The 26,283-nt window shown below is 34.5% G+C and overlaps 4 protein-coding genes across 4 annotated transcripts; 3 read left to right on the top strand and 1 right to left on the bottom strand.

Annotated features, from left to right (window-relative positions):
- The first annotated feature begins 834 nt into the window (after nt 1-834).
- On the top strand, nt 835-8,678 carry LOC108227637 (cyclic nucleotide-gated ion channel 17). Its single transcript, XM_017402891.2, has 7 exons — nt 835-1,072; nt 1,648-2,212; nt 2,684-2,896; nt 3,034-3,332; nt 4,582-4,693; nt 7,055-7,291; nt 7,645-8,678. Exons 1-7 carry the CDS (start codon nt 1,044-1,046, stop codon nt 8,374-8,376), a joined length of 2,187 nt encoding a protein of 728 aa, XP_017258380.1. The 5' UTR covers nt 835-1,043; the 3' UTR covers nt 8,377-8,678.
- A 2,277-nt stretch (nt 8,679-10,955) lies between these two features.
- LOC108224945 (uncharacterized) lies at nt 10,956-13,296 on the bottom strand. Its single transcript, XM_017399714.2, has 5 exons — nt 13,135-13,296; nt 12,951-13,048; nt 12,775-12,874; nt 11,794-11,976; nt 10,956-11,255 (listed from the first exon to the last, which is right to left on the bottom strand). Exons 1-5 carry the CDS (start codon nt 13,186-13,188, stop codon nt 11,133-11,135), a joined length of 558 nt encoding a protein of 185 aa, XP_017255203.1. The 5' UTR covers nt 13,189-13,296; the 3' UTR covers nt 10,956-11,132.
- A 3,276-nt stretch (nt 13,297-16,572) lies between these two features.
- LOC108226881 (PTI1-like tyrosine-protein kinase At3g15890) lies at nt 16,573-18,689 on the top strand. Its single transcript, XM_017401878.2, has 4 exons — nt 16,573-16,724; nt 16,995-17,139; nt 17,223-17,485; nt 17,590-18,689. Exons 1-4 carry the CDS (start codon nt 16,678-16,680, stop codon nt 18,290-18,292), a joined length of 1,158 nt encoding a protein of 385 aa, XP_017257367.1. The 5' UTR covers nt 16,573-16,677; the 3' UTR covers nt 18,293-18,689.
- A 5,641-nt stretch (nt 18,690-24,330) lies between these two features.
- Nucleotides 24,331-25,638, top strand: LOC108224798 (zinc finger protein CONSTANS-LIKE 5). Its single transcript, XM_017399521.2, has 2 exons — nt 24,331-25,093; nt 25,192-25,638. Exons 1-2 carry the CDS (start codon nt 24,419-24,421, stop codon nt 25,555-25,557), a joined length of 1,041 nt encoding a protein of 346 aa, XP_017255010.1. The 5' UTR covers nt 24,331-24,418; the 3' UTR covers nt 25,558-25,638.
- The last annotated feature ends 645 nt before the right edge of the window (nt 25,639-26,283 follow it).

Raw genomic sequence — 26,283 nt, 5'->3', positions numbered from 1 at the left:
ATATTAATTATATTATACATCCAAATGCACACAAATTATATCTACTCATTTTTTTTTTTGTTATCATCTATTTTTATTTTACATATCGCTTTGAAGTGTATACTACTACTAGTACAAAATAAATAAGTTACTCCCTCCGTCCCAGCCATTTGTATACAAATGGTTGGGACACGGAAACCAAGAAATAATGTAATAAATGAGTAAAGTTAGGTGAAAAATGGATATAGTGGTGGGACCCATTTATATTTAATACAATAGATTTGAGATAGTGGAGGAAAGTAGTGGGTGTAATAGTGTTTATATTATTATAGAATGGAGAGAGTGGAAGAAAGTAGTTAGTGTAATGATGTTTTATATTATAAAAATCGGTTTTTCTATGGTGTGCCCATGGGCACACAATAAACACTAACTCCTGTGAGTTTGGTGCATTTTTATTGGTCACCTAATCATAAATAAAGATGGCCCCCTACATTTACATCAAGTCCACCAATCAAAATCCACCAAAACCATCAAATTTAGTGTATAATGTGTACGCATGGGCACACACTAGACAAACCCTATAAAAATTTACTATTTTTAATATGTATACAATTGATGGGACGTACCAAAAAGGAAACCGTATACGATTCATCGGGACGGAGGGAGTACATGTGAAGCATGTACATGTGAAGCATGTACATGTGAAGCATGATCTTGTGGGATTGACAGCCAGATGGTCTAATTCTGGTCAAAATAATTGACTGATCTTCGTATTCCTTACATAACAACAGTGTTGCGTCATGTGTGTAATTAACAGACCACTACAAAACAAAGTGGTAGTAGCACTAGAAGTCTACAACACTAGTAAATTTTAACCCAATAAAGCACCATCTTTTTCCTGGAAATTCAAGACCCATGAGCCCAGTTTTCACACCCACACAATTCTTTTTCACACCTTCTCGAATGGGTCTTGAATAAATCTTGATTTCTTTCTTGTTTTCAGGCTCTTTTTCAGAATCTTGGTGTATAATTATAATACCAATACTATCACTCTCAGCTTTTGTATGGAGGTGAAGAAAGACAAGCTTGTGAGGTATGCACTTGTAGTCGTACTTTTACTTGTACCCTTTTTGTTGCTTATTCTTGCTCAATCACTTATTGTGATTGTAATTTGTGTTTTTATGAGATGGGTTTGTGTTGATGCTTGGTTTTAGTGTTAATGATTGTGGTTTGTTAAGTCAATGGTGTGTAGTGGTGGATCTAGAATATCAGTTCAGTGTGGGCAAAAGGGGATACAAAATGGTGTATAATTTAATGTATTAACCAGTCTGTTGATATGATACGCAGTTGATATTCATGGCTGTTGTAGTTGTCTGTTTGCGAGCCGACAATGTGTGTGTAATGGATCTTTATTTTTATGTAGAATTAGTTGATCAGACTACTGTGTTAGAAGCTAATTACCAGTCAATGATATTGTTAGGAGTGTTGTGAAACCCTAAAAAGTAGAGCTAATCTGTTACCAGGGTTTTGTACATGTTTATTATATAGCTAAGTCACCAATGCTAGGTTATTATCGAACCTTTTTTGCTATAATATATTAATTCAGTGGCTCTAAGGTGGATTTGTAGATGATACGTGAACCCTTCTGCTAATTCATGTAAACTGCAGGTTTTATTCTGATGCTAAGTTGAGGAAAGATGCTTTATGGGCAAGAAGTGATCCTTCATATCTACAAAAGTCATCATCAGGATACAATGTTTCATCTTCCTTGCTAAAAGGTGACGCTGGGTTACCTAGCAGATATAAAATATCTGACAATCTTAAAACTGTGAAGTCTAAGGTGTTTTCGGAGGACTATGAGCCATGGAGTAAGAGGATTCTTGATCCGGGTAGTGAAATTGTGCTTCAGTGGAACCGCATTTTCATAATCTCGTGTTTGCTGGCACTTTTTATTGATCCACTGTATTTTTACTTGCCAAGTGTTGGTGGAAGCAAGGAATCATGGTGTGTGAAGACGGATTTGAATCTACGAATTATAGTGACTTGTTTCCGCACTGTTGCCGATTTATTCTATATTTTGCACGTGGTAATTAAATTCCGAACTGCTTATGTTGCACCAAGTTCTCGGGTGTTTGGGAGGGGGGAGCTTGTTATGGATCCCCAGAAGATTGCTCGTAGATATATGAGGTCTGACTTCTTTATAGATTTAATTGCAACACTGCCTCTTCCTCAGGTACCATGTCTTGCATTTCCAATCTTAATCTTACTTGTCAAACGTAATTTTGACATAGGAGCATAAAGGGCTCAGCGTATATTTTATTAAAACTTCAGTGATTATACTTCATATAGAGCATGTACGACTTATTGACCATATTAAACCCAATCAGACTTTGATAAATATAACAATTGTACAGAATAATCATGCTTACCTATACAATATATACTAAAAAGTATATACAAAATATGTTGTAATTTTTGTCGAATCATTCGAGGATTACAGTTTGGTAATGTCTAGTATTGCTATGCTTTTATTATTGTGTTTCCGCAACATAGCCAGTATTCTCTGTGTGTTTGTGTCATTGTGTGCGTGTCTAGGTTACTAGTTTTCTGGATATAACAACTCACTTGAAGAAGAAATCAATGATTATTAAGTGAAGACACTTTTCTTAAGAACATATACATGATTTCCTTTTCTTTTGTGCAGATCGTCATCTGGTTTATTATTCCTGCCACTAGAAGTCCAGGAGCTAATCATAATAACAATGCCCTTGCATTGATTGTGCTACTCCAATATATTCCGAGATTTTATCTGATTTTCCCATTAAGTTCACAAATAATTAAGGCAAACGGAGTTGTGACAAAAACTGCTTGGGCAGGGGCTGCATATAATCTGCTACTCTACATGTTGGCTAGCCATGTATGTTGCTTACAAATATTTTCTTGCATCTGCTGTTTTGAGTCTTTTGACCCAAGCATGGGGAAATCAATTGCAAGGATTATATTTACACGTATATAATGTGTGGTTGGTACACTAAAATTCCACTTCTCTTGTAGGTTTTAGGGGCGGCATGGTACTTGTTGTCACTGGACCGTCACGCCTCATGCTGGAAATCAATATGCCATAGTGAAACCAGTTCTAGAAATTGCTCTGAATATTTGAATTGTTATGCCTTCAACCATGATACTCGCAGGACTTGGGCTGACAGTACTAATGTGTTTAAAAAATGTAATCCCGACAATGAGATTGACTTTAAGTATGGCATCTTTGAAGATGCAGTCAAGAAAAATGTTGTCTCCTCAAATTTTATGGAGAAGTATTTCTATTGTTTGTGGTGGGGTCTACAGAACTTAAGGTATATTTCTTCTAGCTCATTGGTTGTTTGGAATGGCAAAACACTATCATAGTTAGAACTTCTCAATAATTTTTGTTGGTTTCAAAAATGTGTTCTGATGATATAGATAATCCGGACACTAAACTTGGTATAAATACCAAGTACTGTGATACATACTCGTATATCTGACTTTGAAGTACACACAAAAAGGCAAATCAGTCTCCTAGGCAAGCAGTAAACTACTAATGAAGCTTTACCAAGTATCATATATGTGTCGACCATATATTTTGGTTATGAAAATGCTTTGTTACCCAGATTTGGTTGGAATTGTCCAAGTGTCTAAGTGTCAGACTTGCAGTATTTGAATTTTTGTAATGGTTATGTCCTGAAATAAGTATCCAGTGTCCATACCCATGTCCAAGTGTCAATTGTCTGAGATGGGTACTCCAGGCAAAAATGAGTCCGGGTAACAGTTGCCCTCTTGTTAGTGTACTATGTTTGCAACTCCCTGATACTGTTTACTGTTCTTGGACTGTGAAACGCTGTGTGAACATACATGATATAGGTTTTATGGTATATCTGGAAGATGTTGTAACTACTTTAAAAATTAACTTAAACAATAGTGACTTTCATATATGTGAAGTCTCCTCTTGTTACAGTGATAATATATGTCCTATCGGTAATTTATACTCGGGCTTGTTTGGGTAAAAAGAGAGAATACAGACTTAAAGGCAGATGAATACTCATAGACCAAAAAGGAAAATACAAGAGAGTAAAGGTTGCGAGTTAAATTGCATTAAGGTCCAGGCATCTAGGCGACTAGGCCTTTTAATACTTTCAGTCACACATATTGATGGAGATTCCAGGTTCTCTCATCAATGCATGCAGTTTCACCACTTTATGAAGAAATTTGTTGAGGAGCAGAACTCCGCATAACGCAAGAAGAATAATCTTATATTTTGCCTGATTTAGATTTGTGGTCAAGCTGTGAATATTGGAAGAAAAGCTGTTCTTCTGATATTCATTTTGATAGTATTTTCTGTTATTTTCAGTATATTGTAGCTTTAGTAAATCAAGGAAATCGATGCACTCAAAACTCTTTATATTAATTGTACACACACTTTAATAAGTGCTAGTCTATGCAAGGTTAGGTTTATTTTGCAGTAATATGAAACTTTAATCAATAATAGAGGTTGATTTTTGGCTGTAAGGGTTGACAGAGATAAGGATCCACAAATCTAACACAAATGCTTTTTCCTTGTTCTATTAGTTCATATGGGCAGAATTTATCAACAAGCACATATATCGAGGAGACAGCATTTGCCATACTCATCGCCATTGTGGGTCTCGTGTTATTTGCACATTTAATCGGCAATATGCAGGTAATTCACTGTTTGATCAAAACCTTTTCTTAACCTGATATCGAGTTCTCAGCATCTTTTCACATCAGTTGACTATTTTTATATTATAGCAACCCTTTGTTTATTATATTGGTATAGATCGCTTTTCACATAAAATTTTTAATGAATCACTGTCAGGGCCGGCTCAACTAAATATGAGGCCCTAAGCAAGATTTTAGTGGAGGCCTTTTTTCATATATAAAAATATTTTTATTTTATTTAATATATAAATTTATATATTATTTATAATAAACTTTTATGTTATACTTATTTTTTATATTTTAAATAGTTTATACTTTGCATTCTTATAAATTAATTATACATAAAAGTTATTTATGAGAACATAATAATTGTATTTACATTTTACACAAAATTTATACATCATTTTATATATTCTTCTTTTTATTTTTTTTAGGTTAATTTGTATATTAATATAACATTTAAACTAATTAAATTTTTAAAAAGTATTATAACACAAAAGTTAAAAATCACATGATTTATAATAATGTAAAATTTATGAAAAATAAAATAGATACCATTTATTTAAACAGTATGTTTATTGCATTTATTAAGTGATTACACATATCACTGAAAAATTTAAAATAATTTGCTTAATCTAATTTTCATTTGTTTAAGTTAATTTAATTTATAATATATTAATATTTAATATATATATATATATATATATATATATATATATATTCTTTTTAAAGTACAATAATTAATATTTATTTTAAATAATTTTTTCATAAATAAAAATTAAAGTTTAGCTATTATAAACTAAACACATATATAAAACTATAAAAAAATGAGGCCCTTTTAGAACTTGCTATTATAAACTAAACACATGTATATAACTATAAAAAAATGAGGCCCTTTTAGGACTTGGGGCCCTAAGCGAGCGCTTAGTTGGTTTTTATGGTTGAGCCGGCCCTGATCACTGTACTCTGTAGTTCTAGTACAAATCTGAGGTCTATTGATTCAAAAATTCTTGACCAGTAGGAAGACATTATCTAACTGTCAGATATAAAAATAAAGGTAGAAAAGTGAAGTTGGTAGATCTATGGCAGACGATTTAACTTATGCGATTATGGTAAATCTTAAGGGTGACATGATAGCTATATGTAGGCAGTAGACAAATTTGTGCCCCTGTGCACTCCCACAGTGACAGACACACATATCTTAAACTTGATTAAGTCTCAAGTTTCTTTATGAAAATACCTTTCTGGCTTACTCTAGTTTTTAGCCAAATTCTCAACTGCTCCCACAGTGACAGACACACATATCTTAAACTTGATTAAGTCTCAAGTTTCTTAATGATAATCACCTTTCTGGCTTACTCTAGTTTTTAGCCAAATTCTCAACTGCTGTGCAGCTGAAGTGTCTAACAAAGAATCTCTCATTGAATTTCTGGACTCTATGTACATCGTCTATACACGTATATTAGATGCTTGGTGAGATAATTACTAATGACAATAATTTGCTGGCCTTCGACTTGACTAAAGGAATACAGATTTCCTGTGAGGTTTTGACCACGACTCTGTAAAATTGTTGTGTGACGGAGATTATTCACAGGAATCTTCAAAGTGTACAAGGAACGTCCATGCTATGTCGTCAAAGTTTTCTTTTATAGTATGATAGGCGTTGAGCTTGAAATTTTTATATAAAAGTCTCGGGTTTAATTGGAAGTTTGTTTTACGATTTATGCTTCCTTTATCTTTGCTAGTTCCAACTAATCACACACATCACATCCATACAATGTAGTCTTTGTTAGTAACAATTTTACACAGGCTGATATAGCTTAATAGAAACCACCAGAATACATCAACAATAAAGCATAAAGATCTGGTACACATTGATATCTTTGTTTCAGCAGCCCATGATAAAAATTACTAGAATACCTTCCACATGGATATATCTACTACAAAATTTTATTAAGAAGCTAGTTCTCACCACCGCCTCCGAATTCTTGAAATATGGTTGTTCATTACTGCACTGCACATTTATCATACATGCAAGTTTCATCTAGCGCCTTCATGTGACGATCTCTGTTGCTTGATGGAATTTAGATTTCAAAAGGTACAGATGCACTTTAATCCAGTAAGTGATGGAATTTAGATTTCAAAAGGCACGTATGCACATTTGATTAAATAATCTGCAGCACTCTACTGGAGTCCTTAATTTTCGATTCATTTGCATTCTCATGTAGCAATTTGTAATAGGCTTATGACTGCATTTATTTTTTTATATATCTGATGATGCACCCCCAACCTACACACACACGCTCCTTCAGATGTTGGTTTTCTCTGATTATTTAGATGGTCTCTGTATCTGCATATGTAGACGTACTTGCAGTCCTTAACAGTCAGGCTTGAGGAGTGGAGACTCAAACGACGTGACACTGAGGAGTGGATGAGGCATCGCCAACTACCTGAAGATTTGAGGCAACGTGTTAGGTGTTATGTTCAATACAAATGGCTTGCAACTCGTGGAGTAGATGAAGAAACTATACTCTATGGTTTGCCTGCTGATCTTCGTCGAGACATCCAACGTCACTTATGCCTGGACCTTGTTCGACGTGTATGTTATATTCTTTTGTTATGAAATATTACACATTCGAATAAAATAATTGTTTGTTAATGAACGTCACATTATGTCGAGCAGCTGAATATTATGAAATCTGGGTATTCTCAGTAGTCAGCAGGGATCGCATACACCTGACCTCCAGAATTTTTTATATCATGTTTCTCCGATCATATCTTGTCATGTGTAAAATATCTGATCCTGAGAACTTAAGCATAATATTTTAATCTTCATTGATTAAGGATAAGTTCTAGTACTACTCTGCAAGTAAAGATCCTGAACTGATATCTAACTACAAATCAAGAATGATTTTCTCTTTCATCTAGGTTTTGACATTGTTTATATGGCAGGTCCCATTTTTCTCCCAGATGGATGATCAGTTGCTTGATGCTATATGTGAACGTCTTGTCTCCTCTTTAAGCACTGAGAATACCTACATTGTTCGTGAGGGAGACCCTGTGGGAGAAATGCTCTTTATTATTAGAGGGAGATTAGAGAGTTCTACTACAAATGGAGGACGCACAGGCTTCTTTAATTCTATAACATTAAGACCTGGAGATTTTTGTGGAGAGGAACTTCTTGCATGGGCTTTGCTCCCAAAATCAACTGCCAACTTGCCTTCTTCAACCAGAACAGTTAGAGCACTGGTTGAAGTGGAAGCTTTTGCATTGCGAGCTGAAGACCTTAAATTTGTGGCCAATCAATTCAGGCGCCTCCATAGCAAGAAGCTTCAGCATACATTTAGGTTCTACTCGCACCATTGGAGAACATGGGCCGCATGCTTTATACAGGCTGCCTGGCGACGATATAAGAGGAAAATGATTGCAAAAGACCTTCTTGCACTCGAGTCATTTAATTTAAGTGAGCAAAGTCTTGATGGGGCTGAAGAAGAGGATGAAGAAGACAAGAAGTCTGGTAGTTTGAAAAATTCTCAGGTAAAAATGAACCTTGGGGTGACAATATTGGCCTCAAGATTTGCGGCAAATACCCGGAGAGGAGCTCAAAGAATTAAGAGCGTAGGGTTGCCTAATGTACCTAAAAAACCCGAAGAACCTGATTTTTCTGGCGAGCCTGATGATTAGTTTCCTCCACTAGTTAAAATGTATATATAATACAAAGTTTCCAAAAGTGAAACCTTTCATAGGATTTTACAACTGTATCAGAGCTCACTTCCACTGTTTAGGAACTCAACCTTCCATTGGTGAAGAGGTATTTTATGGATAGGGTGGCCCAAAGCGACAGCCATTGCAGTCCATGTAAGTTATGTTCAATCGCATCTGATCCTGTTTCTTTGGCAGCTATATATGATAATTTCCACAACCATGGATTTGACAATGTAACCCACTTATCTTTTCCTAATATTTAATTGAAGTCATATGAGTGATATTTCAACTCTAATTAACATTTCTGATCAGTTTTTTTTTCTCTAAATTATTTACCTTCCACTTTTTTCATTTTGTTTGAACCAGTCTAGCTTGTATACTACTCTCTATCTCCCGTTTAATTGTATACGTTTCTTTTCAACTGCTCGATATGCATTTCAACGTTCTTATAAAATATAGTTCCGTAACTTATTTCTGAGATTTTCTTTTTTTGAATAAAAATATAACATCCAAATTTTAATTCAGAAAATGAAAATTTTAAAAATAAATTACACAACTACATGTTACAGGAGCATTAAAGTCCGTGCCGTTTCCTCGTCCCCTAATGTATACTACTGAGGGGGACCGAGAGAAAAGGCCCCTAATGTATACTACTGAGGGGGACCGAGAGAAAAGGCCCCTAGAGGCACAATTTCAATACATAATGCCCTAAATGGCACTGTCTAGAAAAAAGGCCCCCACTGGCACTTCAAAACACATGTTGAAGTAACGTTTTATAATTTTTCAAAACGGCACACGCATACACGTTTTGCCATTTACTGAATAAGTATAACGTGACTTACAATCACGTTTACCACCTTCAAACGTGATACAAACTCACGTTTCACTGATTAATTTATAAAAAATTCTTGAAATTAACTGTTGTTAACATTTTAGGGTTCACCTTTAGGTTTTAGAATGATTTATTTATACTTGAAATTAATTTGTACTGTATATTAAATTTGCCGACGGTTAGGGTTTAGGACTGAGGGTGTAGGGCCGGTAGGCCCTACTCCCTCGAGCCTAAACCCTAATTAATGCGAGGCTGAAGGGCCGAAGGCCCTGAAGCCGAGAAACCGGCGGAATAAATAAATTTACAATCGTTAACATTTAGGGTTTAGGTTTGGGTTGTAGAATGATTAATTCGTACTGTATAATAAATTGGCCGACGGTTAGGGTTTAGGATTGAGGGTGTAGGGCCGGTAGGCCCTACTCCCTCGAGCCTAAACCCTAATTAATGCGAGGCTGAAGGGCCGAAGGCCCTGAAGCCGAGAAGCCGGCGGAATAAATAAATTTACAATCGTTAACTTTTAGGGTTTAGGTTTGGGTTGTAGAATGATTAATTCGTACTGTATATTAAATTGGCCGACGTTTAGGGTTTAGGATTGAGGATAACGGCCCTACTCTTTCGAGTCTAAACCCTAATTAATGCGAGGCTGCAGGGCCGAAGGCTCTAAAGCCGAGAAACCAAATTAAAAAGATTAATCTTAAAAGTATAGATTAATAGTTTTTAATATTTCAGGGTTAATATTTGGATTTTAGAATGATTTATTTATGATTGAAATTAAACAAATTAAAAAAAAAATTACTCAAAACGTGGGACGAACCCACGTTTTGAGTCTGCAACAAAGTGAGAACGTGATTTTAACTCACGTTTTATAAGTCAAAACGTGATATTAACTCACGTTTTATAGGCCCAGCCCATTTGAGTAATGAAAACGTGAAGCGCATTCACGTTTTGGACAAAACGTTTGTTTAAGTAACGTTTTGAAGTGACACTCAGGGCCATTATTTTATATCGTGCCATTCAGGACCATCTGGTTAGAAAAGATGACTTACAGGGCCGTCACCCGGGGACCGAGGGAGTAATAGTAGTGCTACCAGATAAGTCAGCAAATTAAAGTCTGAAGTTTTAAGTTCTAGGTATTTTTTTCAGTGATTTAATTATTAATTTTTTTTGATAAAAATTACCTATAAATCGTAAATTACTCCTAAATCATTTTTATTATTATCATGTTTATATTTTTAATACTAATTATTAAGTTTTTAATAAGTCAAAACTATCTAAACAGACTCAACTTATTAAATTAAGTCATAACTTCCGGGTACATATTCACCGCGGTATGCTGATTCGCGATTACTAGCGACTCCAACTTCATGTTCCCGAGATAAGACACAATTTTAAGTTAGGCAATATAGCTCAAGTCCGGCACCAACAAGAGATTGCCACCTCGAGTAGGTAATTTCACTTGGCGTCTGTTGGATATCCTTAACAATGCATAGCATCAAAACTGTGCACGGAAAGTCTGTGCAAGTTTACAGACCAAAATGCATAATGATATACTCTTAATATTTTCTTATTGTCAGAAGAAGAAATCACAGTAATAAACTGTTTGAATACATCCCTGAAGTGAATTTTGAAATTCACTGTGCAAGTAGTATAAATAGCTAGGCAAGGCTATAAAGTTTTACCAAAATAAGAACAAAATTTTATGCAGAGTTTTATCCAAAACATAAAATTGTCTAAATGTAAGTAGCTATAATAATATTTGATCACCAATAGTCACATAAAAGCGTTGCATAATAATTGTTAACAGGTAAAACAAGATCCAACTCCAACATGACAGAAATATGGTGCACCTCCAAATATCTGAGTTACATGCTTTTTGGCATTTTAGTTATGCACTTTAAAATGTTTACTCATCATCTTTGTATGGATACTCCTCGGGGACTTGTTTTAGAAGTTTTAAGCGCAACTCAAAAGCATCATCTCCTCTGAGCATATCTCGAACCCATGTGATTTCAGTCTTCATTGACACCTAAAATTGAAGAAAAAGAAGTAGATGTAAATTTGTCTACAAATGAACCCGAGGCCTTGTTATACCAATATAATGAAATTTTGGCAAGATAGTATACATGCACCATACCACTGATTAAATCAACAATTCAGTTTCTTTAAATATATATATATATATATATATATATATATATATATATATATATATATGTGCTAAAAGAAAAATAAGGGCACAGAATATCCAAATAAAATGCCATAAAGTCACAAACTGGTAGAAAATGAGTTTTCAAACAAAGTGGAGTCCTCGTAAGTCGTAACAATCTTTTACCACTATAAACGTACAGCTAACAGTAATACGTAAACACTTAAGGACTTGCGAATATTGCTCTACCGATAATCGTATTTGATAATTTATCAATCAGATTGAGCAATTGTTTAAGCATTGTTCAAGTGCTGTTTTTGAAAATTTTAATAGGAAAACACTGCACTTGTTATAATATAGTAATTACTGTATTTACACCGCAGATGTGTACATCTGTTATAGAAGGCAAATGACTCACCATCTCTAGAGCTCCTCTGACAACTCCGCTTAAGATGTTGCAGTAGTAAAGACCTTGACAAGTATCAGGAAGCTCAACAAAGTCTACCAGTGGGTTATCCTCTAATATAATACTGCAAGTTGTACCCTCGGGGTCCCAATTACTGACAGATGCAGTGACCCCTAAAAACATTTTGAAACCAACCTGTTCATATAACAATACAAAATTGCAAGTAAGAAATCAACTGATACAGTACAATATATGATCAATTGCTCCAATGGAATATGTCCAGACTCCAGACCATCAGAAAGGGTTGACATAGTACTTCAGAAAAATGAGTGAAAGCTGAAATAGTAGTTTGATATAAAATATCTAATGAAACTGTAACTGATATACTTATAATTGTGACGTATAACCTACCAAAACATGACAAACAAGGAAAACTCGATAAACTCACATGGATAAGTATAACTATTAGTATAGGACTACAAAGGTAAAACGATAAATCATCAAGTTACTGCTAAACATCACTCAATTCCTAAACCTCAAGCTTCAATCTTTTCCTGTCTACCTACCTACTTATCGTCAAATCAAAAATGAAATATGAAACGAGTTGTTCCTCAAGATTTTCCTTGGCTGACGCAATTGTAATAACCGGCATACATTAGTGAATCAATTTGATTCCACAGCAGCCTATCACAAAGAAAATACAAAAGTGGCACACTATATGCACACAAGTGAAGGTTCACATACATCTTATATAGACACCATGATTAGATCACAAGGTCAGCCCTCATTCATCTTCCTTAAGTAGTGATACATCGTCCGACTTATATACATGAAGCACTAATCATTAATCTTTTGCCTCCTCCATATATAATAAATAAAACCACCACATTTCACAATAGTCTTCCACAATCTAGCTCAATACGCAACCACTAGCAATATAACCGAAAAGTACACCAGAAATGCATAAAAATGAACCCAAAAAAAAAGTGGTACCTTGGCAATAACTTCAGCAGTCTCCTTAAAATCGACACAAGTGGAAATATTCGATTTAGCAAGAAACTCATCAATCAAACGAATCCCAATATTATAACCCCTGTAAATCACACACTTACAAATCAAAACACACACAATCACACAAAAATAAAGAATAAAAACAAATACATAAATACATTTGATCAAGCTGCTTGTTGACTTCATCGACCTCTTCGAGATCCGTGAGTAATTGTCTCACGATTGCACCATACGTTAGAGTAAAAAGCTCAGCGTTCTGTACATAAACATAAACATAAAAACAACCGTAAACATATGTATGAAACATAAGATCAAACGAATTGGTCGGGAAATGAAGCTTACAACACGATCAACGTTAGCGAAGATTGCGTCACCAGATCTGGGAGGAGGAGCCATACAGAATGAATAATTTGTCGAATTGAAATTGCGAATTGAAAACGAGTGAAGAGTATTTGCTCGTCAGACTGGTTGGTCGATGTGGGTCGGGTCGGTCTCGGTTCTGAGAAAAAGAAGGTACATATATTAAAGTTTGATAAAAAGGAAAATAGATTTTTTTGCCACTCAACTTATAGTGTTTTTAAAAACTTACCACCCAACTAATTTATTTTTTCTTTTAGTCACTAATGTTAGGTTTGGTTTTTTTTTTTTAACCACCAACTTAGGTTCGGATTTGAATACTAGTATTATAGTAATTTTTTTGTCACTAAATTTATTGCGTATTTAGAAACTAACCACTCAATTATAATTTTTTTTTAAATTTTATTCACTAGTGTTAGATTCAGCTTTTTTTTTTGTCACTGAAGTTAGGTCCGGATTTAATTATTAGCATTACATATTATGTGTACCATTATTAAAATATAGTGATAGTCTGTAATAATTTGATGATTTGATATATGTTTGTATTTTTATATATAATATTGTTTATGTCTCCAAGGTCGTTTACCTTGGATGATAAGAATTTTACACGCATTTTATGGCCTTTAAAAGATGTAGTTTCAAATATAATTTTACTTTTTTTCTTCCGAATGAAAACTCAGCGTTTGAAGTCATTAATTTCATATTCATGATTTATTGAATTTTTAGATCCCAATTACGATTTTTCTTGATTTTAATTTTCATCGGCTCATTTTATATTATTATTGTTATATATAAAAATATAAACATACGACACATAATCAAAATATTACATACTATCACTATGTATAAATGATGCTACAAAAAATTATCATAATGCTAGTAATCAAATCCGAACCTAAGTTGGTGGCTAAAAATATAACCAAACCTAACATTAGTGACTAAAATAAAAAATAAATTAGTTGGGTGATAAGTTTCCAAAAACATTATAAGGAGTCGTTTGGTTCGCGGGTTTCTGGAATGAGGTATGGGGTTTGTCCATTCCAAACCCATACCTGGTGTTTGGTTGAGAAAAACAAAATCTGAAACCCATACCTTAAACCCCCAAGGTATGGATTTTTGATACCCAAGTGTGGAGGTGGGTATGAGATGGAGGTATGAGCTATATTCATTTTTTATTTTTTTCCCACTTTTTAAGTAATGAAATATTAATGTTTGATACAAAATTAAATCAATGATGCAAAAATATATGACAATAATAATTTTATTAATATTTTTAATTAATATATATTAATAACTTATTTTTTTATAAAAATTGTATATATTGATTCCAGCACTCAACTAAACACATGATATCAGATATGATTAGGGCTGTAATTCGAGTCGGGCGGCTCGCGAGCTCGCCCGGCTCGAACTCGTTTAAGTGGGCTCGGCTCGGCTCGACTCGTTAAACGAGCCGAGTTCGGGTAAAGGTTTCGGCTCGTTTAATTAAACGAGCCGGCTCGACTCGACTCGTGAAATTAAACGAGCCGAGTTCGGGTAGAGGTTTGAGCTCGATTAAGTGTAAAATTATACGAGCTGGCTCGCTCGGCTCGTTAAAACCGGCTCGTTTAGCTAAATGAGCCGGCTCGACTCGACTCGTGAAATTAACCGAGTCGAGTTCGGGCAAAGATTTAGGCTCGATTAGTTAATCGAGCCGGCTCGGCTCGGCTCGATTAAAGTTGGCTCGAACTAGGCTCGGCTCGAAACTCGCCCGACTCGGCTCGAATTACAGCCCTAGATATGATACCTCAAACCCATACCAGCTTAACCCGATTCCTCATTCCAACCCCATACCACTCCTCGAACCAAACGACCCCTAAGTTGAGTGGCAAAAAAATCTATTTTCCCTTGATAAAAAGATTAAGTATTAGTTTCAGATTATTTTTTGATTTTTATTTATCCGAATAATTTAATTCTTGATTCTGAGGGTCTGCTATGAAAAGGATAAAAATTATTTTATTAATATTTCAATATTTTTCACGTATAAAGAATAGTACTAAAATATGATACTCTCTCTATTACTCATGTTCTTATGATTTTACTTCACAAAAATTTTAAAGTAGCGGCTGCGGGTTCTTACGTGTTAAAAAAAAAAAAATTTAAGCTGTGTATAAAATATAATTTGATCATTTATTTTTAAAATTTAATTATAAAATTTTATTCATATAAAAATTAAATTAATTTATTAAATACCTTATATAACTCTATATTACGAGAATATCGAACTGGGACTAATTTTCCCATTAATCCAAATATATTCAATTGAGATTGTTTATAATTCATTAAAATTTTGGTGTGTTTCATTGAGATTTTAATTTATTCTATAAAATTTGATTGTATAGTATTTAACTAAGATTTTAAATTATGTTTAAAAATCTAATGAGATTATTTAAAATCTATGGTATTCAAATACAAGTTGATTATTGTGCTTAAATTCTAAAAAAATCTATATCAGCTTTGACACATTTTATGAATAATCAGTCAAAATCAAAATCACTCAGCTAACTGAAAAAATACATTAAAGTATTTTTGGCTGCAATAATTCGTGGAAAGTTCCCAGACACTCTCTCCCTCTTAAACCCTAGCCTCCATCAAAAGTTTTCGAGGGGGCTTCTATCGGTTTTCACTGTAGAAAGGCCTGATTTCTTGTTTTTGTTTTCTTATTTAATCTTGTTTTCCTTTCAATAAGTTCCCAATTTATTTAGGTTTTGTTAGTCTCTCCTTCTTGTGAGAGTTGATTTTTGTTTTTGTGTGTTTTGATATTCTTCATGACCGAGGTTATAGATCGGCATGATTTTCATGGGTTTGATTCAGATTTGAAAATTATTATGGAATCGCATCTATGGTTGATTGTTCAGAACAGTCAGATGAAAGCCAATCAAGTGAAAACGAGTACATATATTCAAATCGCTTAGTTGCCTCTATAATAAGAAAGAATTCAACAGCGATATAATTTCGATTATATTTGTAGATACCGTATGACTTTTGATTAATGAATTTGATTCCTTTTTATAAAAAAAAGAAAGGTATTTTTGGTTCTTTTCTTAAGTCGCACTCACCATAATAAACAATCTGTCAAGAGATATGAACATCATCAAGTGATGCCATAAATAATAACAGTGTGGATTGAGTTTTGCCATCGAGTCAAAGTGAATTCGGCTATCTGCAAATCTTAAGTAAAAACAATAGCCAGTTAGTCGACTTACTTAATAAACTTATCTTAAAATTTCGGCACTTGTACTTGCAGGACTGCTGAAATGCATACATTTGTACTTTAAAAACCATAATCTCGCTTATTAAATCATTTTAACAACTTGTTCGTAATTTATACAGCATATTCCAGCCGGCCGGCCTCGGTCGGCAGTGCATTACGTAAGAAACGTATAATATATACTTTCAATTCTCATGTTATAGTGAAAAGAGAAAGCACCATAATTGATATGTGCCAAATCTGAAGCAAGCTTCTGAGTACCTCAGAAGATACCAAGCATGGGATCTTCTCTTAGTTGTTGCGTTAGTGACCAAGTCGAAGAAGGGTAAGTGTTAGATTTATCTCCCGAAAACTAGATATCGTACTGTCACATTTTTGTGAAGTAGACTCGGAGGCAGATCTAGGATCCAAATCTTGGGGGTATCAAGCAAATTTTCGGAAAATATTTATATATTTTTTAAATTTTGTGGGGCACTTTAATAATTTTGTAAGATTCAGGGGAATACGTGTTCCCAATGTCTCTTACTAGATACGCCACTGAGTAGACTAGTTGTATCCGGTTCTCTAGCTTTACCCCTGTCTTGAATTTATGCAGGATGTCATCATCAAGTGACTCTTCATGGAGGATCTTTACCTACAAAGAATTGCACACTGCAACTAATGGCTTTAGTGAGGAAAAGAAACTTGGAGAAGGAGGATTCGGAAGCGTTTATTTTGGGAAAACATCTGATGGTCTTCAAGTAAATTTCATAAAATATGAACTTTTACAAGTATTATGATTTAATTTTTTCTCCGTGCTTACATTCTTTCTGATTTAATGCAGATAGCAGTAAAGAAACTGAAATCTATGAATTCCAAAGCAGAGATGGAATTTGCTGTTGAAGTCGAAGTATTGGGCAGGGTACGACACAAAAATCTGTTAGGACTGAGGGGATATTGCGCAGATGCTGATCAGCGGCTAATTGTATATGATTACATGCCTAATCTCAGCTTGCTCTCCCATCTCCACGGTCAATACGCCACTGATGTTAAATTAGATTGGAAGAGGAGGATGAAGATTGCCATTGGTTCTGCCGAAGGCCTAGTGTAAGTTTCTAGACTTGGCAACTAAGGCTGGATCCTCTGGCCTTTGTATGCATAAACACAATATTGATTCTTAACTAATTTCATATTAATGCGGTTAATTATAGGTACTTGCACCATGAGGTGTCGCCCCACATAATTCACAGAGACGTGAAGGCCAGTAACGTGCTGCTCAATTCCAACTTTGAGCCTCTGGTTGCAGATTTCGGGTTTGCAAAGCTGATTCCAGAAGGCGTCAGTCACATGACCACGCGTGTCAAAGGCACATTAGGATACCTAGCACCAGAATATGCAATGTGGGGGAAAGTCTCCGAGAGCTGTGACGTTTACAGCTTCGGCATTCTCCTACTAGAGCTCGTAACAGGAAGAAAACCAATAGAAAGACTCCCTGGTGGAGTAAGGAGAACAATAACCGAATGGGCTGAGCCTCTGATTGCAAATGGCAAATTTAAAGACCTCGTGGACCCGAAACTTGGAGGAATTTTCGATGAAATACAGCTGAAAAGGACGATCCATGTTGCATCCTTATGTGTGCAGAGCGAGCCTGCTAGCAGGCCTAAGATGAAAGAAGTGGCTGAGCTTCTCAAAGGGTACGAAATCAAGGGAGGTGGAATAGGAAATGCAATGAAAATGAGGCTCAAGAGTGTCAAGTATGAGGAGAATTTGATGGCACTTGATCAAACTAGTGATGAAGATGAGGGCAAGTATGATGAGAGTAGTGCATATGGTGTTTTTGGTGCAATGAATCTGCAGAATATGCCAGATCCTTATAAGAGGACCAAGGGAGATAGAAGGGGGAAAAGAGGTTAAATGAGCAAGTGATATGATGGTTTACTTTTATTGTGTTTATAATTTTATTTTTTCTAATTAAATTGAGAAACAGGAGGGAATCGTTTCTCCAATGACCAAAGAACATGGAGTTATTGTTTTTTTCGGTGGTTTTATTTATTTGTCTGGGGTAGCTTGGTTTTAAAAAATGTATTATATAAAACATTCATGCTGTATTGCTGTGCTATAATTTTTATTTTTTCTGATAACTGGATTCACTTGTCTTTCAACTTATTTAAAACAGCCCGTGATTAGTTTCGGAAAAAAAAAAACAGCCCGGATTCTTTGCCTGTGGTTCGGCTTCTACGGTGACTTCATAGTCTTTTTGTAGTTTGTGTGATATATAAACTTATATGATGTATAAGTTGAACTCTCAAAATTATTTTTAGTGATTCGTTGGGGTTTTTAAAAATCCGAATTAATAATAATATATATGATCATTTTGAAAGATGATTTATAATAATTATTAGTTCTATGTCGAATAAATTACAATTCAATAACAAATTTATCTATAACACATAAATTAAAAATTATTTTTATTTGTAAATATTTTCTAACAATAGATAAATAAATTTTATAAATTAAGCCGAAACAACCCCCAACATACTTGGATGTGTTTCAAATTTGTTACATCACAGCTTACTTTAACAAATATTGTAGCAACACTTGAACCAATAATACAACAACTTGAACTAAGTCGACAAATTATTATTAATAAAAACATAAAAAGGACTTGTAATCAGAAAAAGACCCAAGTTCACAAAGAAATACCATTATTCTTTCACAACGTTAGATTGTTGTAGAAGAAATTCGAATTTGCAAGAGATGATTTTCTGTAAGCCGTTTGCCTGTCTAGAAATTCTTGTTTATAACGAGACGAAAGCCCATAAAACCAGACTGAAAAGATTGCCGGGGTCATATAATAGTCGACCTAGCAGATGTCCAAAGCAGTGGCGGAATCAGAGAGGGATGCTAGAGCCCCCTACCTCGAAAAACCAGTGTCAATATAATTTAGGGTACAAAGAGTGAGTTCAAGAGATGTCTTATAACATGTCATAAGTCATAATTTAGGACATTTGATAAAAAATTATTGATTCAACAATGTCCTAGTGATGCCTTATATCATTAGGACAACTTCTTGAAACCTTATTTACAAGGCACCTCTCTCTACTTGCTCTATCTATATATTATAATAAATTCTTATATATACCCTCTTTCTCTCTGTGCTTTGGACTTGCTATTAGTCTAAAGAGAGTCTGATTAACAAATATATTCAAACCGATACACTCATAAATCATACGCACACACTTGACACTACCCTAACTCAGTCTCTCACTGTGATAAATTCATTTATCCGCGAATCATCTCCCTCTAGAGCCCATAGCTTACAGGCCTGCAACCTACTCTCTCCGACTCTCCCTGCCTTTAGTAGGCTTAATATTTCCGACAATGGGGTTCTTGTGGGAAAAAGGACAAACCGGGCCCTTGATGGTTCTTATCTTATCACGCCACACATGGAGAAGGAGACATCTTAGAAAGTAATAATCAATAGCCATGTCACTTGGAACTGGTTGCTTACGCTTTTTCGGGGGTCTACAGCCATTTTGTGGCGCAAAAAATTCGCTATTTTATAAGTCAAGTTTTTTCTCGACGCTGCTGCTTACTGTTGTATTTATGTTAATGCACTCTAAACAACGTTCTCTTTGAGACCTTTTAACCAATCAATACCTGCGACCTAGAGAGATTTCATTCCTAAATTCCAGCCCCCCCTAAATTTCATTCCTGGTTCCGCCACTGGTCCAAAGCCCGGCCCAATCTTAATGCAGATGACGCAACAATACGTGGTATTTTTATTGTTTTCTTCCTGAGGGAAAGAAAATAATTCAATAAATAACAACCATATGACATCTAAAAAATATCGAGTCGAACTTGAATAGATTAACACGTCTGTTTTCATACAGAAGATAGAGAAAAATAAGCGATGTTGAAACTGATAAGGGTATATTTATAGGTCCTTACTCTACGTTCACCATCTTTTCCAAATAATCCGTTTAAGTTCTCAACCACAAATGCAATTCTTTAAACGTTTTTATCGATAAATCAACACCAATTCTCATAAAAAAAAGAGAGAAAAAGCACACACTCTAATCAGGGAGAGAAATCAAACTAAAATAATAACATATGAGAAAAAATCCAGCTGCAAATTAAAAAGATTAGGTCTACACCACAAACCTACATTATGAGATAATCTACTCACAAAATCCAAAAAATCATCTGGAAAACGAATAAGAGCGAAAATCGAAAGTTTCGATGATTTAGTTCTAAAAAAATTTTGTCCAAAGAAAGAAATTTATTAAGAAAATTAATGAAACAAGCAAGATGCAATTTAACGGAAGGATTTGGAGGTTTTCATCGGAAAATCAGTGGAATCCCGATTGTAATGAGAAAAGAGAGAGGCATCTAAATTCAGTTGGTTTAGCAGGCTAAATTCAGTTGCTTAGCCGATAATGGAGGATACTAAATAGTTGAGGATTTCCTGAACTGTGATTTATGAAATGATGGATCATGATTTATGAATAGATTATTATCAAAGTTTGATTTGAAATTATTCAGTTGTTGAATATATTTATGATAATGTTCTGTTGATTTACGTCGGCTTCTTGAATTGAATTAGAGAATTGGATTATTGTTTTTATATAAACCTGTGGACCAGATTCGTGGTCATGTTAGGCCAATGAGTGCCTTGGATCCAGTGATAGAACATGGCGGGGCCTGCTCGGGGTTAGTGCGGAACTGATCAGCTGCCTAACCTTGGTTTTAATTAAAATGTGATAGTCCAATTCAATAATTCTTTGGAAAGATTGAATTTCTCAGTTTAAACGCTGCAAGGTATTGTAAATCATTCTATACAATACCATGAACTCATGAACTCAGGTTGAATACTCTTATATCTTGAACTCGTGAACTTCTATTATATCATTTCAGAACTATCATTGTTTATTATTACTTGCTGAGCATTGTTGCTCACCCTTGCTATTCCTTTCTAACCATTTCAGAAAGGCTTAAAGATGAGATGATTGATCGAGATTGTGAGTAAGGCTAATGCTAGGCGAGGAGACAGAGTTGAGGATCCAGTGGTCGAGGAGTGTTCAGGAAAGTTGATGAGATTGGTGCAAGCTGGAATAGTTGACAGTGATTCTTCTTATTGAGGATGATCTGATTTGGTAAGAGATGTTGTGTAATAATAGTGGTAGATTCTAATTTCAATACTGTAACCTGGATGCGATCCTGTTGCTTTTAGGGGGTTTAAATGTTCTCTTTCGAATCAGTTATTAAAGTTTAAATGTTCTCTTGAAATTCTCCTATTATGGCTTTCAAGTTTGAAATTCAGGTTTTGAAATCATTTGATTTATGTTCTCATTCAAATCTTTTATTAAATGTTTTCAGGTTTTAAATTCTCTGATTTTATTATCTTTTGAAAAAAATAAAAAATTTACAGGTTTTCGAAAGTGTTTTAAAAAGGTTTTGTGTGGTGACGTCAGAATCCAGACCCCCGGATTCCTGGACTGTCACACTTACTCTATGTTCACCATCTTTTCCAAATAATCCGTTTAAGTTATCAACCACAAATGCAATTCTTTAAAGGTTTTTATCGATAAATCAACACCAATTCTCATAAAAAAAAAAGAGAGAAAAAGCACACACTCTAATCAGGGAGAGAAATCAAACTAAAATAATAACATATGAGAAAAAATCCAGCTGCAAATTAAAAAGATTAGGTCTACACCACAAACCTACATTATGAGATAATCTACTCACAAAATCTAAAAAATCATCTGGAAAACGAATAAGAGCGAAAATCGAAAGTTTCGATGATTTAGTTCTAAGAAAATTTTGTCCAAAGAAAGAAATTTATTAAGAAAATTAATGAAACAAGCAAGATGCAATTTAACGGAAGGATTTGGAGGTTTTCATCGGAAAATCAGTGGAATCCCGATTGTAATGAGAAAAGAGAGAGGCATCTAGAGAGAATAGAGAAAAAATTAGAGTTCTTAAAACGTTACGTGTTTCCTGTTTATTTTTCTTATTACGAAGGTATTGAGGATCCTGGACAATCCCTTATTTGGTAAGACAATGCTTTGTAATAATAAATGAAACTGTAATTAATTGTTATTTTGTAAATAAAAACCGATCGATATTTGTATACTTTTGGTATTTGATATTATATACTTAACCCAATATATCCAAACACAATTATTGCTCGCGAACATTGTCCAGACTCCAGAGACAAGAAATTCTGGATTGTGCACATGCCCATCCTTAAACTCGCGTATTTGATCCTTAAACTCGCGTATTTGACGAACATTCCATTTGAAAAATAAGTTTTAAATTTTAAAGAAATATATATATTTTTTCTTCTATAAATTTTTAAAGATAAATATTAAAAAAAATTAATATTCAGTATTAGACAAAAATATAAAATTTATTTCAGGAAAAAATAGAATTTTATGTACTTTTACAAAAAATAAGTTTTTATTTTTGAAAAATAAATATATTCAAACGACCCTATATCTCGCGTGTGTAATTCATATACATTAATATATTCATAGTTCTAAAAATTTCTGATTATTTTTATCTATAATTCTTTCAATTAATTTTGAATTATTAATTAAACTAATTAAGTAATTATAATTTTCAATTTTTATAACAATGCGCATCTTCTATCGCACAGCTCACAAGTAATCCCGTGAGGCCATGACAGCTCAATGTGTTGTGCATCGGGTGACTATGAAACTGCCCTTGGAATCTCGACGGGGACATTTGCTAATGGCCAATCGATTAATGAACGGCTATGGTTTTGGGGGAATAAATCCAGAGCCAACCTTTTCGAGTAAACCTAAAATAGCAGTTTATAATCGAACTGAATTTATGTCTGTTCAAAATCGGATGACAAATTAATCTAATCCATTGCCAACCCCGTTTTATGAAGCATCCATACCAGATTTTAGTTCAGTTCAGGTGGCCAAATCTTTTTCCCAGAGTTTCCATATAATCAAATTATTTAAACGCACGCGCATACAGCTGGCAGCAATATATACAGTTCCATTTTACATGTGTAAAATGCCGATATGATGTTCAACAAATCAATTTAGGCAGCGTCCTAAACAGTAGTTTGACATCCTAAAATACCTCATTCAATTTTAATCAATAACTTAAATAATTTAGTTAAAGATTGATGAATATATATCTCAGACCTAACCAATTAACCTGCCAATTTAAGATTTGTAGAAATTTATGTGAGATTTTTTCGATAAATTAAAATAATTAATCAAATTATAACGTGATTAATGAATTATTAAAATATTATAAAAATTAATCAAATTTTTTTAATAAATTACGAAGTTTTAGAACACCGTGTGGTCAAAATCGTGGCTAATAATTTAGAGCAACTTCAGCATATGTATATACTCCCTCCGTCCCATTTAATTCTATACACTTTCCTTTCTGGGATGTCCCACTTAATTCTATACATTTCAAAACTTTCCCAAATTAGTTAATGGGTCCCACCACTTACTCACTTTTCTTTCCTTTTCACACTACTTTTTACTCCACTATCACTCTTTTATATATTAAAAATTGATGGGTCCCGCCACTATACCCATTTTTCTTTCTCTTTCCTATTATTTCATACTATTTTATACACTTTTTTTAGTCTCCGTGCCCATTTCATATGTATATTATTGAAGGGGACGGAGGGAGTACTAGTATTTTTTGCTGGGTCGTCTGACCTCATTTACGGGCTTTTCTATTTATTATTTTCGGATTTTAATACATCGAAAAAATAATGTACTGCATCCTTATCCGGTAGGCCCACGTCGGCACAGACACTTGACAGCTACTTTACCCTAGAAATATCTCCACTCTTATCAAATCTTTTGCTTGGCTGTTATTTATCCACGTGTCCTTATCTTACTCGACTACAGCTATATCTCCTCGTCAACTAGATTTAGGACATACTGATTCATAAATACATCAGTTCATCACTACTGCATACTTGCCCTATTTCAATACAAATCTCATAAAATAAGTAAATCATTAAGTAGAAATATGAGTGAGCTTGTCGGAGTAAAATGTTCTCCGATGAGATGGGCCGCTAAGGCGAGGCCCTGCGATGTTTGCAAGACCGCAGCAGCGTTGCTGTTTTGCATCACGGACTCGAGTTACATGTGCATGGGCTGCGACTCGAAGATTCACAGCAATACAATTCATGAGCGCGTGTCGATGTGCGAGGTGTGTGAGCAAGCCCCTGCCAGTGTCACCTGTAAGGCAGACGCCGCCGCGCTCTGCGTGAGGTGTGACATGGACATTCACTCGGCAAACCCTCTGTCACGCAGGCACGAGAGGGTCCCGGTGGCTCTGTTTGGTCTTGCTGTTGCAGTGAAGTCACCAGAAACCCCAACACTAGAAGTACCAATAATACGTGAAGATGTGAATTTATTCGGGAGTAATGATTGTAAAATATCCGCAGATATGAAATCGATTGAATTGTTATTTACGGATCCGGATAATTTACTGGAGTTTGATTATCCGGATCAGAATAATTTATCTTCGTTGTATTCTAATAGCAATCCCAGCGCTGACAGTGTTGTTCCAGTTCAATTTATCAGCAAGCCAGCACAGCCTCTCCCGCAATCAGCTGACAATCATTTCGAGATAGACTTCACAACTTCGAATATAGGTTCATTCGGCACAAGCTACACAGCCCCATCCATCAGCCAAAACGTAATAAATCTCTTCTTCGTTGAATCAGTTATGTTAAAAAAAAATATTAGTGTGGAGAATTTTATTTTTGAACTAATGATTAATTTTCAACTTCTCAGATTTCAACCGAAGTCGGAGTTGTCCCAGACGGGAGCTGTATGTCAGAAATATCTTATCAATGCGGTTTAGCTATGAACAACAGTGTTATCACGAACAGTTCTACTAATGGAAATGTTCAAGTATTAGTCGGGATGGATAGAGAAGCTAGAGTAATGAGGTACAGAGAGAAGAGAAAGAACAGAAAATTCGAGAAGACGATAAGATACGCATCTCGAAAGGCGTATGCAGAGAAAAGGCCCCGAATCAAAGGCCGGTTTGCGAAGCGGTCGGAAAATACAGAGGATGCGAGTCGCTGGCTCAGTTCCAGCCAAGCGAGGACGAATTTCGTGGAGGATTCTGGGTTCGGTGTAGTCCCGTCATTTTAGGAAATGCGAACCAAGCTATATTGAGAAAATTATTGTAATGGCCGAGTCGAAGGGTAATAATATCAATATTTGAAGTTTTTACCTAGTTTTTGTACGAATAGTATTTAATAGAGCTTAGTATTTGCACGAGCAAAAGGACGCTCATGTCTCGTTTTCATGACTTCACTTGACCCGGTTTAATACTGTGAATTATGACTTGCCATCGTAAGCTTCTCAAGAAATTTAAATATTTTTTTGATAATTTTGATTTATTAATAATTTTTAAGTTACTAAAAATATGATAATAGAATAAAGTGATTTATAGATAAATTAAGATTTTTAGATATTTTTTATAATTTTTTTGAAAAAATTTGAGTTGCCGAAAAAAAATGTTTCAAAATAATTTATAACTTATTTCCAACTTTAAATCAGTTTCAGAATTATTACACAAACATATATTTTTTAATTTAAAATAATAAACAGCTTCAAATCCTGATTAAAAATCAAGACAAACAGTGTATTTGTTTCAGAAGGGTCCTATCGCTTTTTAGGTGGCGTTGCAACTGAAATTGCCCCTTCACTTTTGTTTTGGATTCAAAATTCCCGGTTCGGTTGACAATTGTTCGAATCCAACTAAAAAGTCGATACAAGAGAATACCGCAGTTTTAATTGCAATCAAGAATGTTTACTTTGAATTAGCAAAAAAAAAAATGTTTACTTTGATTTTCAATTGTGATAAATCTGGAC

Source organism: Daucus carota, chromosome 6, assembly GCF_001625215.2.
Source record: "Daucus carota subsp. sativus chromosome 6, DH1 v3.0, whole genome shotgun sequence".
In the NCBI taxonomy this organism is placed as follows: Eukaryota; Viridiplantae; Streptophyta; class Magnoliopsida; order Apiales; family Apiaceae; genus Daucus; species Daucus carota.
This window is presented reverse-complemented; position numbering and strand designations above follow the sequence as displayed.